Source organism: Pipra filicauda, unplaced genomic scaffold, assembly GCF_003945595.2.
Source record: "Pipra filicauda isolate LSUMZ 115617 unplaced genomic scaffold, ASM394559v2 scaffold1009_size58690_pilon, whole genome shotgun sequence".
Taxonomy (NCBI): Eukaryota; Metazoa; Chordata; class Aves; order Passeriformes; family Pipridae; genus Pipra; species Pipra filicauda.
Window position 1 is genome coordinate 20,003 of NW_024103440.1, and position 20,903 is coordinate 40,905.

Sequence of the window (20,903 nt, forward strand, 5' to 3'; positions counted from 1 at the left end):
CCCCAGTGTCCCCTGACCCCCCCGTGCCCCCCAATGTCCCCTGACCCCCCCCGACCCCCCCTGACCCCCCCGTGCCCCCCCAGGCGGACATGGCCACGTGGCTCCGGGTCATCCAGGCCACGGCCGCGCTGGGCCCGGGGGGGCCCCGGGAGGGCTCCGGGGGGGCTCCCAAGGGGATGTCGAGGGCCCTGAGCCTCCCCCCGGTGCCCCCCCCCGCTGAGGGCCCCCTCGGAGCCCCCCGGCCCCGCGAGCCCAAGGAGAGGGAGAAACGGTTCAGCTTCTTCAAGAAGAACAAGTAGAGGCCGAGGGGGTCCCACGGAGGGGTCCCGGACATGGGGGGTCCCACGGAGGGGTCCCGGACATGGGGGGTCCCCACGGAGCCAATGGAGGGACCCCCGGGCCGGGGGGACCCCGCGGAGCCGACGGAGGGACTTGGGGGGGCCCCATTGGGGGGTCTCTGTGTGTGTGTCCCCCCCCGTCCCGGTGACGTCCCCGCGCAGCCCCCACCCCAATAAAGAGACTGAGAGACACGGAGGGGTCTGAGTGTGTCGGGAACGGGACTGGGATCAGGACGGGACTGGGATCAGGATGGGACTGGGATGGGGATGGAGAGGGGATCAGGACGGGATTGGGATCAGGACGGGACTGGGATCAGGACGGGATTGGGATGGGGATGGAGAGGGGATCAGGACGGGATTGGGATCAGGACGGGACTGGGATGGGGATGGAGAGGGGATCAGGACGGGATTGGGATCAGGACGGGACTGGGATGGGGATGGAGAGGGGATCGGGAGCGGGTGGAACAGGCATGGGATTGGGATTGAAACTGGGATGGGCTGGAGACGGGATAAGAGCGGGATTCAGGTGCGGATGGGATTGGGGTTGGAAGGGGACGGGATTGGGGTTGGAAGGGGACGGGATTGGGATGGAGATGGAGATTGGGATATGGACGGGATTGGGGTGGGACAGAGTGAGATGGGATGGGAAGGGATGGGAAGGGATGGGAAGGGATGGGAAGGGATGGGGCAGGGCCGGGCTGGTTTCGCCAGCGTTCCCAGTGTTCCCAGTATGGCCCCGAGTGCTCCCAGCGCCCCCAGTACCCCCAGTGCTCCCACCACGTGAGCATTCCCAGTGCTCCCACCGTGCACCCCAGTGCTCCCAGCACTCCCAGTAAAGGCCCCAGGGTTCCCAGCGCTCCCAGCACGGACCCGAGCGTTCCCAGGACGTATCCCAGGGCTCCCAGAGCCCTCAGCGCGGATCTCGTGCCCCCAGCGCTCCCAGTATCCCCAGCGCCACATCCCAGCGCTCCCAGCGCTCCCAGTATCCCCAGCGCCACATCCCAGCGCTCCCAGTATCCCCAGCGCTCCCAGCACGCCCCCCCCCCCATCAATGGGCCGCCCCCGCCCCCCCCACCTCCCTCCATGGACCGCTCCGCCTCTGGCCCCGCCTCCTCCCTCCCGTGATTGGCCGCGGGGGCTCGGTGGGCGGAGCCATCCCGCGGAGCGGTGACGAAGCGCGGAGTTTGACGGACAGCGCCGGCGGCCAATGAGCGCGCGGGAGGCGGGGCCGGGCCGGGAGACGCCGCCGCCATTTTGAGACAGCGCGCGGCGGACGGGGCAGGTGGGGGCGGGGGGGGCGATGGGAGGGGGTCGGTACCGGGAGGGGGGCAGTGGGAGGGGGTCGGTACCGGGAGGGGGGGGCAGTGGGAGGGGGTCGGTACCGGGAGGGGGGGGCAGGGGGGGGGGGGGGCCGCAGTGTGAGGGGTGTTTGGAGTTGGCTTACGGGAGGGGTGTGGGGGCAGTGGGAGGGGGTCGGTACCGGGAGGGGGTCGGTACCGGAGGGGGGGGCAGTGGGAGGGGGTCGGTACCGCGGGTTATGGGGGGGGGACACGCCCCGGCCCCGACCCCGCTGAGGCGCCCGGAGGCCTCAGGGTTGGGGCGTCCGAGAGGGTCTGGGGGGGTCTCGGCGCTGTCGGGGGCGGAGGCGTTTGGGGGGGGGGGGTCTGAGATTCGAGGGGGTCTCAGATCCGGGGGGGTCTCACATCCGGGGGGGGGTCTCAGGGCGGTTTGGGGGTCTCAGGTCCGAGGGTTCTGAGCCCTGGGGGGTCTCAGATCCGGGGGGTTTTCAGATCCGGGGGGTCTCAGGCCTGTGGGGGGGTCACAGGCCCAGGAGGGGTCTGGGGTGGGGGGTCCCAGATCCGGGGGTTTTGGGGCTCGGGGCGTGGCTCTGCCCTGCTGGGGGGAGGGCAGAGGATTTTGGGGGGTTTTGGGGGGGTCACAAGCCGTGGAGGGGTCAGAGATTGGGGGGCTCAGCCCTTATTGAGCCACAGCCCTGGAAGTGGGGTGGGGGTCGGAGGTTTGGGGTGTTTTGTGAGGATTTTGGGGGTCGGGGGGCACAGTTTTGGGGAATTGGAGGTGTTTGGGGGCTCAGCCCTTTGTTTGGGGTGAGGCCTTACAGGGGGCAGAGATTTAGGGTATTTGTTTGGGATAAATGGGGGGTGTTTGGGGGCACAGCCCCGTTGGGAGGGTCAGAGGTTTGGGGTGTTTATTTGGGGGGGGGAAATTGGGTTTTCGGAGGGCTCTGCCGTGAAGGAGAAGGGACACAATTTTTTGGGGTGTTCATTTGAGGGGAATTCGGGGACTCAGCCCTGAGGACACACACAGAGGTTCAGGGTGTTGATTTGGGGTGTCCGTGGCCTCAGCCCTGGCAACGCACACGCGGATTTTTGGGTCATTTGGGGGCTCAGCCTTGGGAACACACAGAGAGGTTCGGGGTGTTAATTTGGGGGGTTGATTCGGGGTGTTTGGGGGCTCAGCCCCGAGGACACACAGAGAGGTTCGGGGTGTTAATTTGGGGGGTTGATTCGGGGTGTTTGGGGGCTCAGCCCCGAGGACACGCAGATATTTGCTTCGGGGGCACAGCCCTGGGGATCCCCCCCGAGGTTTGGGGTGTTCACCTGGGGGGATTCTGTGCCCCGGAGCCCCGCGGGGGTCCCCGGGCCGGGCCGTGTCTCAGGGAGGGCTCTCGGGGGTCCCCTGACGGCGCTGTCCGGGCGCAGGCGGGTCGCGATGGTGAAGCTGTTCATCGGGAACCTGCCGCGGGAGGCGACGGAGCAGGAGATCCGCTCCCTGTTCGAGCAGTACGGGAAGGTGCTGGAGTGCGACATCATCAAGAACTACGGCTTCGTGCACATCGAGGACAAGACGGCGGCCGAGGACGCCATCCGCAACCTGCACCACCACAAGCTGCACGGCGTCTGCATCAACGTGGAGGCCAGCAAGAACAAGAGCAAGGCCTCCACCAAGCTGCACGTGGGCAACATCAGCCCCGCCTGCACCAACCTGGAGCTGCGCGCCAAGTTCGAGGAGTACGGCCCCGTCATCGAGTGCGACATCGTCAAGGACTACGCCTTCGTGCACATGGAGCGGGCGGAGGACGCGGTGGAGGCCATCCGGGGGCTGGACAACACCGAGTTCCAGGGTGAGCTCGGGCCGCGGGCGGCGGGGAGGGCTCTGGGGGTCCCGGCGGAGGGTCCCGCTCCCCCGTCCCAGGTGCGACCACGATCGGCTCCGGGCGCTTGCCCGCCCACCCTCCCCTCGCTGCCATGAAGCACCACCGGGGTTTCGGGGTTGGTGTCGTTCGGTGCCCCCCCGGCGCGGCTCCCGGTGCGGCCGGAGCGAGGGCTCGGGGCTCGGGGGCGCTGGGCCGGGGAGGACGGCACTGACCCATCTCTGATTAACCAGCACGGCCGCCCCGCAGGAGGACCCCGACGGCGACGTCCTGTGCCGGGCCGGAGCAGCGGGTGACGCCAGGCTGCCGCCCGCCCTTGTAGCCTTGCCCAGCCTGGTAAGAGGGTGACGGAGGCGCCGACCCCGCGCCCGGCGTCGCTCGGGCGCTCGCCGGGGCCGAGTGGCCGGGCTCGAGCCGCGGCGATGGCGGCGGCGATGGCGAGCGCGTCTCCCGGCCGGGTGCTCAGGGCGGCGTCCGGCGCTTCACCCGCGTGGCGGCGGCGGCGGGGCCGGGTCCTGCCGGGACTCCGCACGCCCCGCTCGGGGCCTTCCCCAAAACGCCGACCCAGCCGGGACGGCGCGGCCGCGCCCGGAGCTCCCGCGGCCACGCTCGGCTTTGCCTCGTGCCCCGTTCGTGCCGGGGCCGTTCCCGGCGTCACGTCCCTCTTGCCGCCGCTCTGGCGTTTTCCGGCGGGAAGCTTTGCCGTCGTACGGGGCTGGCGGGGCCGGGGCCTGTCCCCGGGCTGCCGGGGCTTTGCCGGGGCGGCTGCGGTGGCACCGTCCCGGTAAGTCGGTGTCCGGTGTCCATCCAGCGGCTCTCGCTCGGTCCCGTGGCAGCTCCTCCCGTGCCGGTCGCTGCGGAGGGCTGGGGAGGCGGCGGCCGGTCCCGTCCCGTCCCATGCCGGTGATCCCGCGCCGGGGCGGCCGCACTGACCGTCCCTCTCCCCTCTCCCCAAGGCAAGCGGATGCGCGTGCAGCTGTCCACCAGCCGGCTGCGGACGGCGCCCGGGATGGGAGACAAGAGCGGCTGCTACCGCTGCGGGAAGGAGGGGCACTGGTCTAAGGAGTGCCCCGTCGATCGCCCGGGGCAAGTGGCGGACTTTGCCGAGGCCTATAACGAGCAGTACGGAGCCGTGCGCGCTCCCTACGCCGCGGGCTATGGGGAGACCGTGTATTACGATGAGGCCTACGGCGGGATGGCCGACTACTACAAGCGCTACCGCGTCCGCTCCTACGCCACGGCCTCCGCGTACGACGCCTACGCGGAGCAGACCATGGCCCAGTACTCCCAGTACGCCCAGTACTCCCAGGTCCAGTCCTCGGCCATGGCCGCCACCACGGCCATGGCCGGCCGCCTCCCCGCCGCCCTCGACGCGTACGACCGAGCGCTGCTGCCGACCCCGGGCGCGGCGGCCGCCGTCGCCGCCGCCGCCACCGCCGCCGCGGCGGCCGCCTCCTCCACCTATTACACCCGGGACAGGAGCCCCCTGCGCCGCACGGCCGCCGCGGCCAGCACCGTGGGAGAGGCGTACACGTACGAGCGCGGCCAGCTCTCGCCCGTCTCCTCGGTGGCCCGGGCCTCGCTCTACGACATGCAGCGCTTCGGGCGGGACCCGTACGCGGACCGGGCGCGTTATTCCGCCTTCTGAGCCGGAGGTGAGCGTGTTGGCGGCACTCGGTGCCGCGGGGGGGCCCCGCTGCCGGTGGTCCCGGTTGTGCCAGTTGAGCTCGAGGCGGGTGATGGGTCGCGGTGACGCAGATGGGCCCCCGTGACGCGGACGGGCCGTGCCGGGGTCCCGCGGGCGTTAAAGCCCGGCCGTGCCCAGGAGGTGCCGCGCTGAGCGGGGTCGGTGCTGGCGGTCGCAGTCGCGGCCGTAACTCAGGTTCCCACCGGGCCGGGAGACGTCCTGGCACAGTCCCCGCAGGGTGGGGGGTTCCTGCAGAGCCCCCGGGCCGTGGCTGCCACGATGACCCCCCGGGGTAACTCCAGGCTGGAAGGGCTCTGCCCCGGTCCCGCTGGGCCGGAGGGTCCCGGTGGCCGCTCGGAGCCCCCGCTGCTGCTCCACGTCAGGACTCTCTGGTTGCTCCCAGGAAAGCCGCAGCTCCCCGGGGTGCCGGGGCTCGGCACGGTCTCGGGGGGCACCTGCGCCAACTGCTCTTTTCTCTTTCAGGTAAGATTTGTGCGGCTGGACGTCGGGGTCCCGTCGCACGCCGATCGGCGCCGCGCGTCTCGGGCCGCGCCGGGTCCCAGCGCCGCCGCGTGCCGCTCCCCAGCCGGTTCCCCATGGACGCGCGGCTCGGCCCGGGCAGGATTAGCTCAGCCCTTCCCCCTCCCCAGCTTCCCCCGCCCCCCCGGGCAGGATTTTGCTTTTCCAGGTGGTTTTGGGTCCCCGCCCCCCCCCCGGGGCTCAGGTGCCGCCGTCCCCCAGCGCCAGCTTTGCTTTGCTTCGCCGCCCCCCCGTCGCTCCCCCCGGAGCTGCCCCGAGTCGTCGTTTGCCTTTTTTTTCTCCTTTATTTTTGAGAGGCTGGAGAAGCCCGTGGTAGGTTTGTAGCCCAAGGCCGTAGCTGACCGGAGCCCGCCGCGCCGGCGGGGGTGGATCCCCCCATCCTTAGCGTCCCCCGACCCCCTTTTCCGGTAAAATAAACCCAGAATTTTTAACAAATGGCGCTGGCTCCGCCCCCGCTTCTTTCTCTGCACTCGAGTCCCCCCGGAACGTGGCGGGGAACCTTTTGGTGGAACCTTTTGGACTCACCGGGGCTGCCCCTGCCCTGCCCGGCTCTGCCAAGGGAGGGGCAGATGAGCTGGGGAAAGGGGGGCACCCCAAAAATAGCCCCCGGCCCCCACAACGAGGCTTTAATGAGCCCCCGGCTCTGCTCCCCAGTTTCCCTGCGCCCTCGGGGGTTTTCCTCCTCGTTTTCCTCCTCACGGGCAGCCTGAGCAGCAAATTAACCTGCCCGGGGCTAATTAGTCCCCAGACTGGCTGGTTTGTCCAAATTAACCTGCCCGGGGCTAATTAGTCTCTCTGAACTGGCTGGTTTGTCCCCACGTTGTCTCGTCGGTCCCCAGCCTGGCTCCCCGGTCCCCGTGTGTATTCAGTGGTCCCCAAAGGGGTTCATTAGTCCCCAACCTGCCTGGTCCGTTCCTAAACCATCTCCCTCCTCCCCACACGGCTCCTTTGTCCCCGAGTGGCCCCTGCCACCCTCCTGCCTCTCCCCCCTCCTGCCTCTCCCCCCTCCTGCCTCTCCGTGCTCCTTCTGTTCTTCGGTGACGTCGCCGGTTCCGCCTGCGCTGGCTCCGCCTCTGCCTCGGCAGCTGCCGCTCCAGTCGCTCCCATCACTCGGTGACGTGGCCCGGGGGGCTCGGGGGACGCGTGGCTGCCCTGGAGAGGAGGGGAGAGGCCTTAGACCCTCCTGCCTGGCTAATTAACGTGGTGTTAATGAGCCCCGGCCGGCCCTCCCACAGCACAACCAGGCCCGTGCCTCTAGAAAGGCTCACGGTGGCACAGGTGACTCGTGGCACACACGCGGGTTTGCCCCTCAAAACCAGGTTTTCTCACCCAAAACGAGGCCGTGGTGCAGGCCGGTGCCCGGCAATGCCTCGTGTTCACCGCAGCAGTGTCACGATGGCTGCGAGTCCAGCACTGCTGTCCCCAGCGCTCCGGCCCTTCCCGCTGCCGGCGCGGCACAGCTCGTGCTCCAAACCCGCCTCTTCCGTGGCGGCAAAGCGGCTCCAGCGCCAGGAGCGGCACCGAAACGGGGGGTCTGTGGTGACAGTGGCACCGGGAACGGTCGCTGAGGGTGGGAGGGAACCCCCGGGGCCAGGGAAGAACCAGGCGGGAGGCGTCGGGAATCAGAACAGACCCCACTGTTTATTTACAATCATAAAAAACCCCGGCACCGCGCCGGGCACGACGCTGGAAACGGGGGGAATTCACCCAAAAACGGGGCGACTCGTGGTACAAAAAGAGCCTCGGTGGCTTACGAACCGGCACCGAGCGCCAGCGGCGCCACGACGTAACCGCAGAACCCTCTAGAAAACTCAAATAAAGAGCGACAAACCGAAAAAAGCAGCTAAAAAAGCCCAGTCCGTGCGCCGGGAGCGGCTCACAGGCGGCGCTGGTAGCCCGAGTGGACGCGGGCGGCGGGCAGGTAGTCGTTGTACCCGCCCGAGTACCGGGCGTACTCGGCGTGCGCGTCCGGCAGCCGGCGGTAGTCCAGCGGGGACTTGGTGGGCGAGCGGCGGTAGCCCAGCGGCGAGTCGGCTAAGCGCCGGTAATCGGCCAGGTCGGACAGGCGGCGCTCGGAGCCGTACCTGGGCGAGAGAACAGACGGGGATGAGTTGAGGGGGGGGACGGACGGTGCCCAGATCCTCCCCGGCGGCACCGCATCCCACCCGGGCGCACGTCGCGACTGGCACGGCCGGCGCAGGACGGGTCGGGTGCCACGGTGGCTCCGCCGCGCGCCGCCGGCTCCCCCCGCCCCGCCCCGAGCCCCATCCCGCCCCCGGGACGTAGAGCACGAGCGGAACCATCGCGCCCCCCGCGCCGGTGCCACGCCGGTCAAGCCCCGAGGGGCGCGCCGGTGCCCGGCCAGCCGGTGCCCGGCGAGCGGCAGGGGCGGGTGCGGGTGCCCCGCCCGGCGCCGTACCTTTTAGCCAGGGCGGACGATTTTTTGTACGGGTCGTCGTAGACGGCGCTGCGAGGCGGGGACAGGCGGGTGCGCTCGTAGGGCGGTGCGGCGGCGGCGGCCTGAGCCAGGCCCAGGTAGGAGCCCGCCGGCTGCCCCAGCTGGCTCGGCCCGTCGTAGGCGCTGCCCGGCTGGGCTCGGTACGCGGCCGCCAGCGTGGCGGAGGAGGGCTGCTGCGCCGGGTAGGACGCCGCCATGGCGCCGGAGGCCTGGGCCCGGTACGCGGCTGTCAGCGGGGCGGAGGCCTGCGCCTTGTAGGAGGCGGCGGCGGCAGCCTGGCTGCCGTAGGACGCGGCCAGCGACGAGCCCGCCTGCGCGCCGTAGCCGGCGGGGAGCGCGGCGGCGGCGGGCTGGCTGCCGTAGGACGCGGGCAGGCCGGCGGCGGGCTGGGCGCCGTACGAGGCCGAGTGGCCCACGGTGGGCTGGGCGCCGTACGAGGAGGAGAGCGCGGGCTGGGCGCCGTAGGAGGCCGAGTGGCCGGCCATGGGCTGGTAGGCGGCGGTGGCGTGACCGGTCACCACCTGGGCGCTGTAGGAGTTGGCGTGCACCGCCACAGCCTGGGCGCTGTAGCCGGCGGAGAGCGCGGCGCCGGGCTGGGCGCCGTAGGAGCCGGCGTGGCCGTCCACGGGCTGGCCGCCGTAGGAGGCGGCGGCGGGCTGGGCGCCGTAGGATGCCACGTGCGTGGCCACGGCCTGGGCGCCGTAGGAGGGGGCGGGGCCGGCGGCGGGCTGGGCGCCGTACGCGGCCACGGCGGGCTGGGCGCCGTAGCCGGACGAGTAGCCGGAGGCGGGCTGGGCGCCGTAGGAGGAGGCCAGGGCGGCGGACTGGACGCCGTAGGAGCTGAGGGAGTTGGCGGCGGGCTGGGCGCCGTAGGCGGCGGCGGGCTGGGCGCCGTAGGAGCCGAGGGAGTTGGCGGCGGGCTGCGCGCCCGCGGCGCCCAGGGAGCCGACGGAGGGCTGGGAGCGGTAGGCGCTGCCCAGCGAGGCCGAGGGCTGGGCGCGGTACGCGGCCGCCTGGCCCGTGGTGGGCTGCAGGCGATAGGCCACGCCCACGGAGGCCGAGGGCTGGGCGCGGTACGCGGCGCCCAGCGAGGCCGAGGGCTGGGCGCGGTAGGCGGCCGGCTGCGCCGTCACGGGCAGCGTCACCGCCGCGTAGCCGGCGCGGGTGGGCGAGCGCCGCAGGGGGCTGCGGTCCCTGCCGAAGTAGGAGGGGGAGCTGGGCCGGGCCGGCGCCTCGAAGGCGTCGTACTTGGCGCCGAAGCGCTGCTGGTAATCGTACAGGGACGAGGCGGTGCCGTAGCCGGCGCCCGCGGCCGAGGGGAAGGCGGCGTCGGCCGCCCGGCGCTGCTGGTCGAAGCCCTCGATCTTGGGCTGGAACTTCTCGCGGTACTCGAGGCCGATGCGCTTGGTCTTGTCGACGCCGAGGGCGGGCGGCGGGGCCTGGCCCCCGCCCTTCTTCTGCACGTTGGTGGAGAGCTCCACGTTCACCCGGCGCCCCTTCACCTCCTTCCCGTTTAGGTTTTCGATGGCAACTTTAGCATCGGCTTCGTTCTCCATGTGCACAAAGGCATAGTCTGACAAAGCAGCAGAGAGAGCAGTGAGGGGAGAAAACACAACTCGTTAGCGGAGCCGGCGCTAACGAGCCGCGCGGCGGCGGGACGGGCGCAGGACGGGCACGGACGGGCCCCGCTCCGCCGGCAAAGACACGACCGCCTCCGTTGCTCCTGCCCAGAGAACCTGCCAGAGCCTGAGGAGCCCCCGCCTGCCCGGCCCCACCCGGCTCACAGCCCCCCCACAGCCCCCCCGTTCCCTCTGGCCCCCCTTCCCTGCCTCCTGCACCCCATGAGGGGTGGGGGACTCCCCCCAGCCCCTCCCCAGGCACACGGGGACCGAGGGCCCCGGCGGCGTCGGCACCGGGGGCTCAGCTGGGGCGTCCCGGCCGTGAGCGGAGCAAAGCTGAGAGAACCGGCGCCAGCAGAGGGAGAGGGAGGGGGAGAGAGAGGAAAAGGGGGAGAGGGGGGAGAGAGGAAGAGGAAAGGGGGTGGGGGGGACACACAGGAAGAGAAGAGGAGAGAGAGAGAGAAGGGAAGGAATTGAGAGGACAGGGAGAGAGAGGAATAGGGGGGGAGAGCGGAGAGAGAAAAAGGGAAATAAGAGAGAAAGAGAGGGAGGAAGGGGAGGGGGGAGGTGAGAGGAGAGAGGAAGGGCCCTGAGCACCCCCTGTGAGTGCCCGGCCGTGGCGAGGAGCCGGTGCCGCGCGGCACAACCGCGGCACAGCAGCGCGGAGGCGTCAGAGAGAGGAGAGCGAGAGCGGGGAAGCGGGACCCGGGGGCACCCGGCCCAGTGGGTCTGGGATGCCCCCACGGTAGCCAGGGCTCACCCCCGGGACACGACGGGTCCGGGGCCGGCACGGGGAGGGCAGTGACCCCGCGGTGCTGCCCCCGCGGTCACAGACCGGGACCACCGGAACCGGCGACCGCCCAGCCGAGGGTGCGCCAGGAGCGTCGCTGGCAGAGCAAACCCACCCCGGACCCTCGAGCGTCTGCACTGAGTCACCTCCTCCTGCGTCCCCTCTGCCATCCCACCCTCCTGCCTCCTGTCCCAGCAGCCCAAGGAGGGGAGGGGATGTCCCCCCATGTTCCCCCCAGCCCTCCTGGCACCCCCTGAGCCCGAGGGGACGCGGGTGGGTTCTGCTGGGCTCCGCTGGCAGCTGCGACCTGGGACGAGAGAGCAGAGCGACAACGTCCCCCTCCCGTGGGCGAGGGGACGGCGAAGACGTCACCAGTCACCAGGACGGGGGGACACGTGCGTTGTGGGACGTCGTTGTGGGACATCACCGGGGTGGGACGACAGACGTGGGCATGGCGGGGTGACACCAGCGGGGTGACACCTTTGGCGCCAAGGTCGGGGAGATGCGGTGACACTGCCACGCTGCGTGTGACACGAGGGTGACACCTTTGGCACCAGGGTGAGGGGGACACACGGTGGCACTGCCACACTGTGTGACACGAGGGTGACACCTTTGGCACCAGGGTCAGGGGGACACGCGGTGGCACTGCCACACTGTGCGACACGGGGGTGACACCTGCTCAGAGCAGGGTCAGGGCGAGGGGGTGACGCCATCACACCCTGTTGGGGGTCCCCAGTGTGGAGCCGTCGAGCCCCTGGGGGGTTTCCCGGCTCCCTTGCCCTCAGGGTGTGCATGTGGAGCAGGATGGGCCGAGGGCTGTCCCAGAGGGGGCAGCGAGCAGGGCCGGGGGGAGGCGGCGCTGGAAGGCGGGACAGTGGGGTGGGTTTTGGGGGGCGTGGGGAGCCCCGTCAGAGCCGCACAGCCCCGCCTGGGGCGGGGGAGGCGATGGAGGAGGACACGGGTGGCTGAAGGGGGAGAAGGGGGCGGTTCGGGGAGCCCACGGGGCCTCGCCGAGCGAAGGCGATGGAGGACACGTGGCTTCAAGGGGATCATGGAGGGGCTCAGGGGGGCGGGCTGGGGAGCCCGGACAGGCTCGTACAGCCCCACCCGGGGCCGGGGGAGGCGATGGTGGAGGACGTGGCTGCCAGGACGGGGGTTCTGGGGGGCTGAGTCGCCCACACGAGCTCGCACGGCCCCACCTGGGGCTGGGGGAGGTGGCGATGGAGGACGCGGCTGCCAGGACGGGGGTCCTGGGGGGGGGTTCAGGGAGCCCCCACGGGCTCGCACCCTCCGCTCCACCAGCCCGGGCAGCGCCGGGGTCCGGGCGGGGGCGGCGCCGCAGTCGGACGGAACTCGGGTCCCTCGGGTCGCCCGGCGGCGCGGGCCGAGCTCGGCGGGGGCCGCACGGCCCCAGCGGCGGGTCCGGTACCTTTCACCACGTCGCACTCCACCACGGGGCCGTACTGCTGGAACAGCGAGCGCAGCTCCCCGCTCGTGCACGCGGCCGACACGTTCCCCACGAAGATCTTGCAGGTGTTGGTGGGGCGCGGCCGGGACGGCTCCACCACGATGCGGCGGCCGTGCAGCTGGTGCCCGTTGAGCTGCGAGATGGCGCGCGCGGCCGCCGCCTCGTCCCGCAGGTGCACGAAGGCGAACTGCTTCATGAGGGCGATGCCCAGCACCGGCCCCGCGGCGCCGGCGAACAGCTCGCTCAGCTCCTCCGCCGTCGCCTCCTCGGGGACGTTGCCCACGAAGAGTTTGATGCCGGGACGCATCGCGGCGGCGGCACGGGCGGGGAGCGGGAGCGGAGCGGGGACGGGCAGCGGCGGCGGCGGCCTCAAAATGGCGGCTGCTCCTGAGGGCGGCGGGGGCGGGGCGGGCCGTGCGCAGCGCGCCTGCGTGCCGTGTGCACCGCCCTCCCCTCAGCGCGCCTGCGTGCCGTGCGCACCGCCCTCCCCTCAGCGCGCCTGCGTGCCGTGTGCACCGCCCTCCCCTCAGCGCGCCTGCGTGCCGTGCGCACCGCCCTCTCCTCAGCGCGCCTGCGTGCCGTGCGCACCGCCCCCTCTGCGTGCCGTGTGCGCATCGCTCCGCCCGCTCTTTTCCCGCCGCGCTGTAGCCCCGCCCACCCCCATCGAACCACGCCCCTCTACATCAGGCCACGCCCCCTCTTAAAGGAGCCGCCGCTCGCCCCCCCCCCCCAAAATCCGCATCGGCTGCAGAGCGAGGGGCGTTTATTGGGGTCCCGCGTCCTCCTAGAGGTGGGGGCCGGGGGTCCCCGCGGGGGTGGCGCTGCTCCGGTCGCGCTCCTCCCACAGGGTGACGCCGTCGCAGGAACAGACGCGTTTGGGGTTCTGGAAGAGTCCGGCGGCCCGAGCCACCACACCACAGGCCAGGCTGGGGGGCACGGGGAGGGTCAGCCCCCAGACACCCCCCGAACACCTCCCCAGATCCGCCCAAACACCCTCCAAACTCCCATCTCAAATCCCCCCCAACCCCCACACAAACACCCCCCCAAACCCCCCAGAAATCCCCTCGAACACTCCCCCAAACCCCTCCAGGCCCCCCAAACACCCCCCAAAAAGGCCCAAACATCCCCCCCAAATCTCCCTCCAAAGCTCTCAAAACACCCCCCGAACACCCCAACACCCCCCAAACACCTCAACAGCCCCAAACACCATCCCAAAACACCCCCAAGGAGCCCCCAACATTCCCCCAAATCCCCCCCCAAACCCCTCACAGCTTCCCCCAGACACCCCCCCAAACCCGCTCCAAACACCCCCCAAACCCCTCAAACAAACCTTCCCTCAAACCCCCATCGAACCCGTCCCAACTCCCCCCCAGAGCCCCTCAAATCCCCTCCAAATCCCACCAAAACACCCCCAGACGCCCCCCCGGCCCCCCCGGGCTCACCCCGGCCCCGAGTTGCCGGTGAGGGGGGACAGGGGGTGGGACCCCCGGCCCAGATCGTCCTCGCCCTGGGCCACCACCACCGAGCGGCCGATGATGTCCGAGACCTGGGGGGGGTTGGGGGGCGGTCAGGACCCCCCTAGAGCAGGGGGGGGGCAGCCCAGATACCCCCAAAGGACACAGAACTGGGTCAGACCCCCCCCACTAATGGGGTACAACCCAGATACCCCCAAAAGACACAGAACTGGGTCAGACCCCCCCCCATTAATGGGGTAAACCCAGATCCCCCCAAAGACACAGAACTGGGTCAGACCCCCCCCCCCATTAATGGGGTACAACCCAGATCACCCCAAAGACACAGAATTGGGGTCAGACCCCCCCCATTAATGGGGTACAACCCCGACCCCCCCAGACACAGAACTGGGGTCAGGAGCCCCCTCCCAAAATCATGGCATTCCCCCCCATGTGACCACGGTCAGACCCCCCACCCCGGCCATGGGGTGCAGCCCTGGGAGGGGGTGACCCCCAGACCCCCCCAGACCCCCCCAGACCCCCCTTGCCCACCTTCAGCCGGGGGTCCTCGATGCGGAACCGCGCTCGGCCCTCGGCGTCCGCCCAGATGTTCCCCAGGTCCCCGGCGTGCTGGGGGGGTGAGGGGGGGTCCAGGAGCCCCCCCCAGACCCCCGGGGAGACCCCCAAACCCACAGAGTGCCCTCCAATTCCATAGAGTCCCCCCAAACCTCCAGGGAGCCCCCTCGACCCCACAGAGCCCCCCCTGACCCCAAGGGAGCCCCCCAAACCCACAGAGTGACCCCAACCCCACAGAGCCCCCCCTGACCCCAGGGAGCCCCCCCGACCCCACAGAGCCCCCCCCGACCCCAGGGAGCCCCCCCGACCCCACAGAGCCCCCCCCGACCCCACAGAGCCCCCCCTGACCCCAGGGAGCCCCCCAGACCCCACAGAGCCCCCCCCGACCCCAAGGGAGCCCCTTCAAACCCATCAGAGACGCTCTCCCCCCCCCCCAAACTCCTCAAAGACCCCCCTCCGAGCCCCTCAGGGACACCAAGAACCCCCTGAAAGAATCCCCCAACACCCCCAGAGCCTCCCCAGACCCCCTCACTGCCCCCCCAGAGACCCCCCAAACCCCTCATGGCCCCCCCAGACCCCCTCACTGCCCCCCCAGAGATCCCCCAAACCCCTCATGGCCCCCCCACCATGCCCCCCCAAACCCCCTCACTGCCCCCCAGGCCCCCCCCAAACCCCCTCATGGCCCCCCCAACCCCTCATGGCCCCCCCAAACCCTTCACTGACCCCCCCACACCCTCCCAGGCCCCCCCCAGCTCACCCTGTGCTGGTCCTGGGGTCCCCCGTGGGTCTCCCCGTCGGGGTTGAAGTGCCCCCCGCAGCTGTTCGGGGGTCCCAGGGGGTGAATCGGGGGGTCCCAGGGGGTGAATCGGGGGGTCCCCGTGTTTCCTCCCCCCCCCAGGCCCCCCCAGCCCCCCGGTACCTGTCACAGGGGTCCGACAGGTCCCCGAACTCGTGGACGTGGAGCCCGTGGGGGCCCGGGGGGAGCCCCGACAGGGCCCCGTCCACGAGGCAGCGCCCGGGGGAGACCTGCAGGAACCGAACCAGCCCCCGGACCCCCCCGGGACCCCCCAGGGCCGCCACGGCTGCACCCCCGGGGGGCGCTGGGGGGGGCAGGTCAGGGTAGGGAGCCCCAAAAACACCCCGGGGACCCCAGGGCAGCCCCCAGGGACCCCAAAACCTCCCACGAGGACCCCAAAAACACCCCCAACAGCCCCCCAGGGACCCCAGAACCTCCCACAAGGACCCCAAAAACACCCCCAACACCCCAAAATCCCCTCCACAGGACCACAAAACCTCCCCCAAAACTCCCCCTGTCACCCCCAGACCCCTCTGTGACCCCCCCTGAACCCCCCTATGATCCCCCAAACCGCTCACTGACCCACCCCAACCCCCCCTGTGACCCCCCAGGACCCCCCCTCACCGTCAGGGGAGCCCCCCATGCCCTTGAGCACGGCCCTGCACCCCCAAACCCCCCCTGTGACCCCCCCTCACCGTCAGGGGAGCCCCCCATGCCCTTGAGCACGGCCCTGCACCCCGAATTCTCCAGCAGCTCCTGCACCCGCTCGGCCCCCAGGGAGGTCTCCACCAGCACGGACTGGGCCTGGGGGAGCAGCTCCAGCAGCGTCACCCCTGGGGGGCACAAAAGGGGGTCTTGGGGGGTCCCCAAAACCCTGGAGGGGGTCCCCAAACCCTGGGGGGGGTCCCAAAACACTGGGGGGGTCCCCAAACCCTGGGGGAGCAGCTCCAGTGGAGTCACCCCTGGGGGGCACAAAAGGGGGTCTTGGGGGCTCCCCAAAACACTGGGGGGGTCCCCAAACCCTGGAGGGGGTCCCCAAACCCTGGGGGAGCAGCTCCAGTGGAGTCAGCCCTGGGGGGGACACACAAGGGGGGGTCAGGGGGTCCCCAAACCCGAGGGGGTCTCTAATCCCTGGGGGGGGGTCCCCAAATCCAAGGAGGGTCCCTAAATTCCTGGGGGGGTCCCTAAATTCCTGGGGGGGTCTCACCTGGGGTCCCCTCCAGCGCCGCCCTCACGGCGTCAGCGCAGCCCCCGCAGCTCATCTGCACCGCGAACTCCAGCTGGGGGGGAAAGGGGGGGTCAGCACCCAAAAAATGGGGGTCAGCATCCAAAAAATGGGGGTCAGCACCAAAAAATGGGGGTCAGCACTCAAAAAATGGGGGTCAGCACCCAAAAAATGGGGATCAGCACCCAAAAAATGGGGGTCAGCACTCAAAAAATGGAAGTCAGCACTCAAAAAATGGGGGTCAGCACCCAAAAAATGGGGGTCAGCACCTAAAAAATGGGGGTCAGCATCCAAAAAATGGGGGTCAGCACTCAAAAAATGGGGGTCAGCACCCAAAAAATGGGGGTCAGCACTCAAAAAATGGGGGTCAGCATCCAAAAAATGGGGGTCAGCACCTAAAAAATGGGGGTCAGCACCCAAAAATGGGGATCAGCACCCAAAAAATGGGGGTCAGCACCCAAAAATGAGGGTCGGCACCCAAAAAATGGGGGTCGGCACCCAAAAAATGGGGGTCAGCACCCAAAAAATGGGGAGGAAAAGGAGGGGTCAGGACCGAAAAAATGGGGGTCAGCACCAAAAAAATGGGGGGAAAGGGGGCTCAGCACCCCGAGAACGGGAGGAGGGGGGTGTGAACCCCCCCAACTTCTCTGTAAGGGGTCTCACACCCCCAAAACTCCCACAGAAAGGCCTCTGCCCTCCCCAAACCCTGGTCCCCCAGGGCCCTGCACCCCCAGAACTGCCCCAGAAGGGTCTCTGCGCCCCCAAATCTCCCACATCATGGACTCGGAACCCCAAACCCTGGTCCCCCGGGGCCCTGCACCCCCAGAACTGCCCCAGAAGGGTCTCTGCGCCCCCAAATCTCCCACATCATGGACCCGGAACCCCAATTCCCGGTTCCCCGGGAAGCGCCGCACCCCCAAACGCGCCGTTCCCGGCTCCCCGCACCCCCGGCCCCTCTCCCCGCACCCCCGGCCCCGCCGTGCCCCCCTCCCCGAGCCCCCCGTGCCCCCCCGGGGGTCCCGACCCTGCAGCTGCTCCCGGGCCCCTCCGGCTCCGCCATGGCCGCGGACTCTGCCCCCGGAACCTCCCGCGGGCACCGCCGGGGGGGGTCGGACCGTTATCGCGGCCGCACCGCCGGGGGGGAAGGATTTGCCTGGAGCGCCACTTCCGGCGTCCTGTCGCCATGGCAACGGCGCGGGGCCGAAATAGGCCCGGGGGGGCTTGAGGGACCCCGAGGAGCTTTTGGGGAGCCCGAAAGGAGCTTGAGGGGCCCGGGAGGGGGAGGTGAGAGACTCGGGGGGGGGTTGGGAGGCCCGGGGAGGATTGGGGGGGGGGGGCGAGTGGGTTGGGGGGCTCAAGGAGGAGGCCTGGGGGGCTTGGGGGGACTCGGGGGAGGTTTGGGGGGGTCCGAAGGGGTTTGTGGGAGCTGAGGGGGGAAAGGGGGAGTCCCGTGGGGTGCGGTGGAGTTTTGGGGGTCCCCAGGGGTGTTTGGGGGCCCCAGGGGGCACACTGGGTTTCCCCGTGGGGGTGTGGGGAGGGCCGCAGATGTCGGGGGGTTCATCCCGCCCACAGGGACCCCCAAATCCTCTGGGTGAGGGGCTTGGGGGCCTCCACTGCCAGCACAGGGACCCCCAAAATGACCGACACCCCTCTCCGGAGCCCCCCCTCAGCAAAACCCAACGGGGAGACCCCAAAGCCCCCCCGAACCACTCCCCCGGGACCCCCAAAACGCCGCGGGGCAATAAACGGTTGAAAAAACCACTTTATTCACCCAAAAAAGAGCACAGACACATCGGGGGGGGGGGGGGGCAGGGAAAGGGGCAGCACCAAAATCGGGACCATGGGGGGGGACACGGCAGGGACCCCCCCAGGAGGCTCAGGACCCCTCACAATAAAGGTCTAGACCCCCCCAAAAGGCTTAGGGACCCCCCCAAGTTGGGGATCAGCCCCCCTAATTTGGGATCAGAGCCCCCAGATTGGGGATCAGACCCCACCCTCCAAAGGGACTCTCAGAGCCCCCCCCAAAACCGGGGCTCAGGACCCCCCCCAAAGGGCTCAGAGCCCTCCCAGACTCTCAGAGCCCCCAAACCCAGCTCAGGATCCCCCCAAAGGGCTCAGAACCCCCCCAGACTCTCAGTTCCCCCCAAACCCAGCTCAGGATCCCCCCAAAGGGCTCAGAACCCCCCCAAAGGGCTCCGAACCCCCCAGACTCTCAGTTCCCCCCAAACCCAGCTCAGGACCCTCAGAGCCCCCGCACTCACCCCCCCGGCCCCCCCTCAGCCCATCCCCTCCCGGACCCGCTGCACCAGCCGGGCCCTCACGGCGCGACCCTCGCGGGCCCCCGGGCCGGGTGGCGGGGGGGGCTGCGGGGGGGGCTCGGGGGGCCCCGTGGGGGGCGGGGGGAGCCCCTCGGGGGGCTCGAGGGGGAGGCGGCGGCGCAGGGCGATGTTGTGCAGGATGCAGCAGGCCATGAAGATCTGGCAGACCTGGGGGGTGGTGTACTGCAGCCCCCCGCCCGCCAGGCAGCGGAAGCGGCGCCGCAGCCGCGCCAGGGTCCGGCGCAGGGGGCCGAGGGTCCGGGCGTGCAGGGCGTTGTAGCGCAGCTCGGCCGCCCCCCGCGCCCCCTCGATCGGCGTCAGCAGCCACGGCTTCAGGGGGTATCCGTGGTCACCTGGGGGGGCACGGCGGGGTCAGGGCACCCCCGGAGCGACGGGGGCACCCCCCGGGTCACCCCGAGACCCCCACGTTAACCCTGAGACCCCCCGACCCCCCAGGGTAACCCTGAGACCCCCAGGTTAACCCTGAGACCCACCAGACCCCCAGGTTAACCCTGAGACCCCCCAGACCCCCAGGTTAACCCTGAGACCCCCAAGGCCACCAGGGTCACCCTGAGACCCCCAGGTTAACCCTGAGACCCTCAAGACCAACCCCAGGTCCCCAAGGTCACTCTGAGATCCCCCAGACCCCCAGGTTAACCCCAAGGCCACCCCTAGACCCCCAGGATCACCCTGAGACCCCTCCAGACCCCCAGGGTCACTCTGAGACCCCCCCAGACCCCCAGGATCACCCTGAGACCCCCCCCAGACCCCCAGGGTCACCCTGAGACCCCCAGTTTAACCCTGAGACCCCCAAGGCCACCCCCAGACCCTCCCAGGTCAACCCCGAGCCTTCGGTGGCACCTTCTGCCAGAGCTGAATTCTCCAGGACACCCCCTCACCCCGGGACCCCCCCCCAGGACCCCCCCCGGACCCCCAGACCCCCCCTCACCCAGCAGCCAGACCCCCTCGGGCCGCGCCCCCTCCATGAGCCGGGCGAGGGCCGAGTTCTCCAGGACGGCGGCGTTGGGGCACGACCCCGGGAACTTGGCCACGACGTTGGTGATGGCGCCGGCGCGGTCGCAGACCACCTGCATGTTGATGGAGTGGAAGTTGCCGGCGTTGCGGAAGAGCGGCTCATCCTCGGCCGGCGCCCGCAGCGCCACGTGCATGGCGCCCACCAGCCCCAGCACGCCGGGCAGCGCCGGCGGCTCCGCGGCGGGCGCCGGGGCGGGCGGGAAGGCGATGAACCGGGGGGCCCGGCGCTGCAGGGCCGCCAGGAACTGCGCCAGGCAGTTGGACATGGCCGACTGGCTGATGCCCGTGCTGAGGCGCGACGCCGTCTGGAAGGAGCCCGAGGCCAGGAAGGCGAGCGCCGACGTGACCTTGACGGCCACGGGCAGCGCGTGGCTGCGGCCCGTGAGGCTCTGCAGGTCCGAGCCCAGCTCCCGGCACAGCGCCGCGATGGCCGCGCGGTCCAGGCGGCAGCGCCGCAGCGCCTGCTCCTCGCTCAGCTCCAGGAAGGAGCGGCGCGCCCGGTACACCCGCTGCGCCGGGTACGGGCGGCGGCGGCGGCGGCGGCAGCGCCGGGGGGAGCGGGTCGGGTTCGGGGCGGGGAGGGACCCCCCGGTCGGCGGGGAGGGAGCGGGGTGAGGGTCGTGCTCCTGCCCCCGGTGCTGGTCCCGGTCGTGGGGCTGGTTCTGATCCCAATCCTGGTGCCGGGCCTGGGGTTGGTCTCGGTCACGGTCCTGACGCCAGTCCTGGTGCTGGTCCTGGTGCCAGTCCTGGTCCCGATCCCGGTTCTGATCCCAATCCCGGTCACGGTCCTGGCCCTGATCCCGCTGCCGGTTCTGATCTTGATCCCAGTCCCGATCCCCATCCCGGTCCCAGTTCTGATTCTGATCCCGATCCCGATCCCGGTTCTGATCCCGATCCTTATCCCGGTCCCGGTCCCGGTTCCGGCCTCGCAGCCGCCGCAGCAGAAGCACCGCGTGGGACATTGGGGGGCGGGGCTTCGTTGAGAGTGGGCGGGGTCGAAAGAATGGGGCGGAGTCAACGAAAGAGGGGTGTGTCCAATTGAGGGGTTAAAGCGGGAGGGGCAGGGCAGACACTGATGGGGCGGGGCCGCGGAGAAGGGGCGGGGCCCAGCCCTGTCTCTGTCGGTACCGATCCCTGTCTGGTGGATCCTTGTCGGTCCCGGTGCTGGCCGTTCCCGGTCGATCCCTGTCCCGGCCGGTCCCTGTATCGATCTCTGTCCCTGTCCCGCTCCCTGTCCCGGTGCTGTTCGATCCCTCTCGATCCCGGTCTGTCCCGGCCCCTCCGGCCCCGCGGCGCCTCCAGACCCCGCCTCTCCCCCGCGCTCCGATTGGTCGACACTGCCGCCACGCCCTCCCCGAGGCCCCGCCTCGCATTCGTCACTTCCGGCGCGACGCACCTCTGGCGGGAGCGCTTTGTGCATGACGCCATCC

The 20,903-nt window shown here is 70.5% G+C and overlaps 4 protein-coding genes across 11 annotated transcripts; 1 reads left to right on the plus strand and 3 right to left on the minus strand.

Moving 5' to 3' along the window:
• Positions 1-1,582: 1,582 nt before the first annotated feature.
• Positions 1,583-6,174, plus strand: LOC113996651 (RNA-binding protein 4B-like). Of its 5 annotated transcripts, none has more exons than XM_039378690.1 (3): positions 1,583-1,620; positions 3,059-3,480; positions 4,467-6,174. In XM_039378690.1, exons 2-3 carry the CDS (start codon positions 3,069-3,071, stop codon positions 5,156-5,158), a joined length of 1,104 nt encoding a protein of 367 aa, XP_039234624.1. In that variant the 5' UTR covers positions 1,583-1,620; positions 3,059-3,068; the 3' UTR covers positions 5,159-6,174. The 5 variants fall into 5 exon arrangements, with proteins under 5 accessions (XP_039234624.1, XP_027593642.1, XP_027593643.1 ...); XM_027737841.2 differs by lacking the exon at positions 1,583-1,620 and adding an exon at positions 3,744-3,846 and having other exon boundaries at positions 2,886-3,480; positions 4,467-4,918; XM_027737842.2 differs by lacking the exon at positions 1,583-1,620 and adding an exon at positions 3,760-3,846 and having other exon boundaries at positions 2,887-3,480; positions 4,467-4,918.
• LOC113996654 (RNA-binding protein 14-like) lies at positions 5,985-12,452 on the minus strand. 4 transcript variants are annotated; one of them, XM_039378505.1, is made up of 4 exons: positions 12,034-12,452; positions 8,157-9,768; positions 7,569-7,821; positions 6,805-6,889 (listed from the first exon to the last, which is right to left on the minus strand). In XM_039378505.1, the coding sequence occupies exons 1-3, from the start codon at positions 12,377-12,379 to the stop codon at positions 7,614-7,616; spliced, it is 2,166 nt and encodes a 721-aa protein (XP_039234439.1). In that variant the 5' UTR covers positions 12,380-12,452; the 3' UTR covers positions 6,805-6,889; positions 7,569-7,613. The 4 variants fall into 4 exon arrangements, with proteins under 4 accessions (XP_027593648.1, XP_039234439.1, XP_039234410.1 ...); XM_039378476.1 differs by lacking the exon at positions 6,805-6,889 and having other exon boundaries at positions 7,359-7,821; XM_027737847.2 differs by lacking the exons at positions 7,569-7,821; positions 8,157-9,768 and having other exon boundaries at positions 5,985-6,889.
• Positions 12,453-12,818: 366 nt separating this feature from the next.
• On the minus strand, positions 12,819-17,229 carry CCS (copper chaperone for superoxide dismutase). Its single transcript, XM_027737846.2, has 8 exons — positions 17,145-17,229; positions 16,103-16,175; positions 15,591-15,728; positions 15,019-15,199; positions 14,857-14,917; positions 14,076-14,153; positions 13,515-13,618; positions 12,819-12,998 (listed from the first exon to the last, which is right to left on the minus strand). The coding sequence occupies exons 1-8, from the start codon at positions 17,178-17,180 to the stop codon at positions 12,857-12,859; spliced, it is 813 nt and encodes a 270-aa protein (XP_027593647.1). The 5' UTR covers positions 17,181-17,229; the 3' UTR covers positions 12,819-12,856.
• Positions 17,230-18,396: 1,167 nt separating this feature from the next.
• Positions 18,397-20,901, minus strand: LOC113996650. The gene is made up of 4 exons (XM_039378422.1): positions 20,602-20,901; positions 19,388-20,447; positions 18,607-18,791; positions 18,397-18,483 (listed from the first exon to the last, which is right to left on the minus strand). Exons 1-4 carry the CDS (start codon positions 20,899-20,901, stop codon positions 18,397-18,399), a joined length of 1,632 nt encoding a protein of 543 aa, XP_039234356.1.
• Positions 20,902-20,903: the final 2 nt, after the last annotated feature.